The 3805-nt window shown below is 37.6% G+C and overlaps 1 protein-coding gene across 1 annotated transcript; it reads right to left on the reverse strand.

Moving 5' to 3' along the window:
• Positions 1–2480: 2480 nt before the first annotated feature.
• LOC124310233 (proteasome assembly chaperone 4) lies at positions 2481–2873 on the reverse strand. The gene has a single exon (XM_046774045.1). The coding sequence runs from the start codon at positions 2871–2873 to the stop codon at positions 2481–2483; it is 393 nt and encodes a 130-aa protein (XP_046630001.1).
• Positions 2874–3805: the final 932 nt, after the last annotated feature.

Here is a 3805-nt window from a genome sequence, read left to right on the forward strand (position 1 = left end):
GCACAAGCGTGGAGGCGCAGCACAAGCCCGTAGACGAGTTGAAGGGCGAGTGTGGCGCATTCACGCGAGATAGGCATTGCCAACTTTCGCACGTGTATCAAACTCTATTTTTTGTTACACCTGTAATGGAAAGTCCATTTTTATGCACCAAACTATTCCATCGGTGGCGCTAGTGCAGCTGCTTGTGAAATGCACAACTGTGGATAAAAGCGCGACCGTCTTTATTTACCGCCGGCAACGTGAAAATCTTTTTGCAACACCTGTATGGAAAGTCCATTTTTATGCACCATTTACAAGCACCGAAAGTAGTCTTTTATCAGCTGGTATCACGAAAAGCCGAGCGTTGGAGATCTCCCTACTCATCTCTGGTCTCAGCAAATCCTCAGCAACGTCAGAAATTTCGTGACGTCACTGACCGGCGGCATTAAGCTGTCGGGCGATTTCGGAACGCAGTTGCCAGTACTTGCAGTACTGCAAGCATATTTCGGAATACGCCCCCTGTAACTCGCCCTCCCATCTTCTAACCGCTTTAGCGTGCATCTGATTGGCTACATTTTAAATATTTTCATTAATAACTAATCATGTATGGGTCAGATGTAAAAATGACAAAGGACTTTTTGTCTCAGAATTTTATTTCCTATCAAATGCAAAAAATCCGACCATTTCTTTATAGACACCCATAAGTATATAGCTCATGAAAACTGATTTAACATAAGCATTTGTTTTAGAATGCATCTAAATATTCTTAATACAGATGCGTGAAAATTGGCCTCCTCGCACATTACTCAAGATGCTTATATATTATTTCAAATGATTAAGATAGAAAGTCAAAATGATTACTTTCGTCTTAGTTCTTAGTTTTTTCAAAGCTAACGTCAGAAGTCATTTTCATGAAAATCGACTTTCACACTTTGAAATTCCACTGATTCTTGGCCTACTTTTGTCTAGTACTTTAAAAATGACAATTGGGTAAGATTGAAATACTTTGCATAATAGCGCAAGCGATCGGAACTATTCAGAAGTCATAGCAAAAGTTTTGCTGGCAAGCGTGGTGATACATACTGGAAGACCGTTGATTCGTGGAAAAATTCTTCCCCTTTCATCCATAATCCGAATTTTTGGGAGGTCGGGCTGTACCCAAAAAGTTTTGTCTCACCCAATAATGATGCCAAGAAATGTATTCCTGTACCTGAATTACCATGTATTGCACGAATACATTTCTTAGTCCTGCTCCCGCATGAAACAAAAAAGTTTTTGGATATTCTTGTTTGGCATTGCATGTAGAATTGGGCTGACTGCAGAATTTTGACATCTGTATGTGCAAGCTTTTGTTAATAGACAACAAATGTAACATTTTACCTGGTCAATGAGTACTGACTCTAGCATCATCTTCCTCATTCGAAAACAGACAGTCATTCTGACCGATACCATTTTCTTCTAAAATAGTAAAACTTGGAAAGAATTCTCTTTTCTGTGTTTTTTAAAAATATTCATGAGTTATATTTATCCTTTATAACGATACAATCACATTCGGAGATAGTAAATGTATACCCCTGAATATTTTCAGGTAGATCGGACTCGTGCATTTAAACCGGTGACATATCAAAAATGGGAAAGGGTCATTTTGACCCAGAGCGTTCTCAATGATCAAAAAGATAGGTAGGTTCTCAAAGGGTAAATGCTCCCTTACTACACTGCACTGGAATAAAAGAGATATAGTAATTGCAATTAATTTTTCACCGTGTGTTCTTGTTTATGTGGAAATATGGAAATAGGTGCGTAAGATATGAAAATACAAGCCTCGAATGGAAGATCGGCCTTAGTTAACACTTGAGTTAAGTGACAGAGCTCTATGAACTAAATGGCATATAAGAGCAAAGAAATTTATAAATGAGTGACATTCTTACACGGTTTGTACATAGAATCTGCCAGGCCTGAGAAAGTTTAAAATAAGTGAGTTAAAGTAAGCTGATTAAAAAACAACGCACAAGTGAAAAATATATATATATGGTATTCACTGTTTAAGCAACACTTTGGTTTACATGTTAAAAGATAATCAGAAAACGACGAAATATGCTTGAAATTGAGCTTATATAACCAAACGAAATTTTAAATACAAACGAAGGTGTATGTATTTTATTTCTAGGACTCATTACAACTTTTATCAATTTTCATGTACATCACTGATTGCAAATTGAGACACGATTGCAAATCAATTGAGATGACTACCAAACTTGTTATAATAGAATTATTTCAGACAAAGCAAGAATAAGTATCAATGATATTTTAGGAATGGTAAACATGTTATTAGAAGATGGTCGATTTCCATAACTAAATGAGAATTATTGTTCAACATTTCACTTCCGAAAGTCTTTATTGTTTCATGGATTTTTATCGGATACCATATAACCACTTGATTTACCCAAGTAGTGGCATGATAGAATTTGAGAATTAGTACTGGAAGATATTGGTCAGTTGCTTTATTTCTCAAGAAGGGCAAGGCTATTGCTTATTTCCTGTGAAAGTTTCTTTTCTATTGCTGGTATCGACAACTTGTCAGTCTTGATGTTGAAGCTAATATAAACTGGTTTCCCCAGTTTCGTTGCCAGTCTTGCAGCCATGTTGATGGATGTCGAATCAATAGCAGATCCCATCAGCTTTGTGGAAATTGGTACCTTCTCGTAATCAGAGATCAAAGCTAGGGAAAGGTCGTTCATTACGCTGTCGACAATATCACCAACCCAAATATAGTAGCTGTCTTTCATTTTTATTATCTGACAGCTTATTTTGATGTCACCAACTATAGTCAAGATATTGTGGCATTTAAAACTACACGTCACTAATTCAGGGTCAATGTTTTTCGGTTCGGCCATTGTCCTATCCATCCGTGAAAAAATGTAATATTTTGAAGTACAGAAACTGCTTTTTTACAGAAAATTAACCCAGAGGGCACGATGAGACAAACTAAAAAATAAAGAACCTATTTCGAAACGTGTGCTAGCGCATGTAGAGCATTTCGGAACGTTCGGAAAATGTACTGGAACGTTATATGCCAAGTTAACGAAGGACTTGTCAACAACCATGACACGTCACAAGTCTATAAGGTTAGATTCGACGGTCATGGGTTATGTTATGTTTATTGAGATTGAGTTTGTTTCGCGCTCCGCCAACTATGGCACTATAGGTTTCTCTCACGGTGCAAGGTCCCTAGATTAGACAAGTCAAGACACGCGTGGGCAAAAAAATTAGTGAGGATGCGCCAAAAGTTTCGTATGACAATGGATGCTTCCATTATTTCTGGTCAATTCCTTTGCCCGGATTGGCCGCTTACAATAGAAATTTGTACACGAGTCACACTGTTGTGACGTCGAACGGTACCTAGTGGAAATCTCCAGATGTTAGACACCGGAAACATTCACACGCAGCTACAGCCCGACTCACATCAGTAGTTTGGGTCACCAATTACCGATTAAGTATTGAAATACACCGGACAACGGGCATTCTGTCGCTCTAATCGAACGAACCGAAGAGGGAGAAATTGTTGGATGAAAGATTTAATTTGGCTTACCTTTTTGAGAGTATTCTGGATGCAATGACTTGTAGCGTAGATTGGTGAGAGGTTTTAGCGGAATAACTGACTCTAATATATTTGGATACTTTGATTAACTTTGGTTTATTTTATAAGTTCGATATTTAAAAGTCACAAAAACGGAGTTACACAGTGTAAGATCTTAAACTTAATATGACACAATGGAGTTTAAGCTCGCTGGACTTTTGGGCAGAGTAACGTTGTATTAAAGCTTAA

The sequence above is a fragment of the Neodiprion virginianus genome, chromosome 1 (assembly GCF_021901495.1).
Source record: "Neodiprion virginianus isolate iyNeoVirg1 chromosome 1, iyNeoVirg1.1, whole genome shotgun sequence".
NCBI classification, from domain to species: Eukaryota; Metazoa; Arthropoda; class Insecta; order Hymenoptera; family Diprionidae; genus Neodiprion; species Neodiprion virginianus.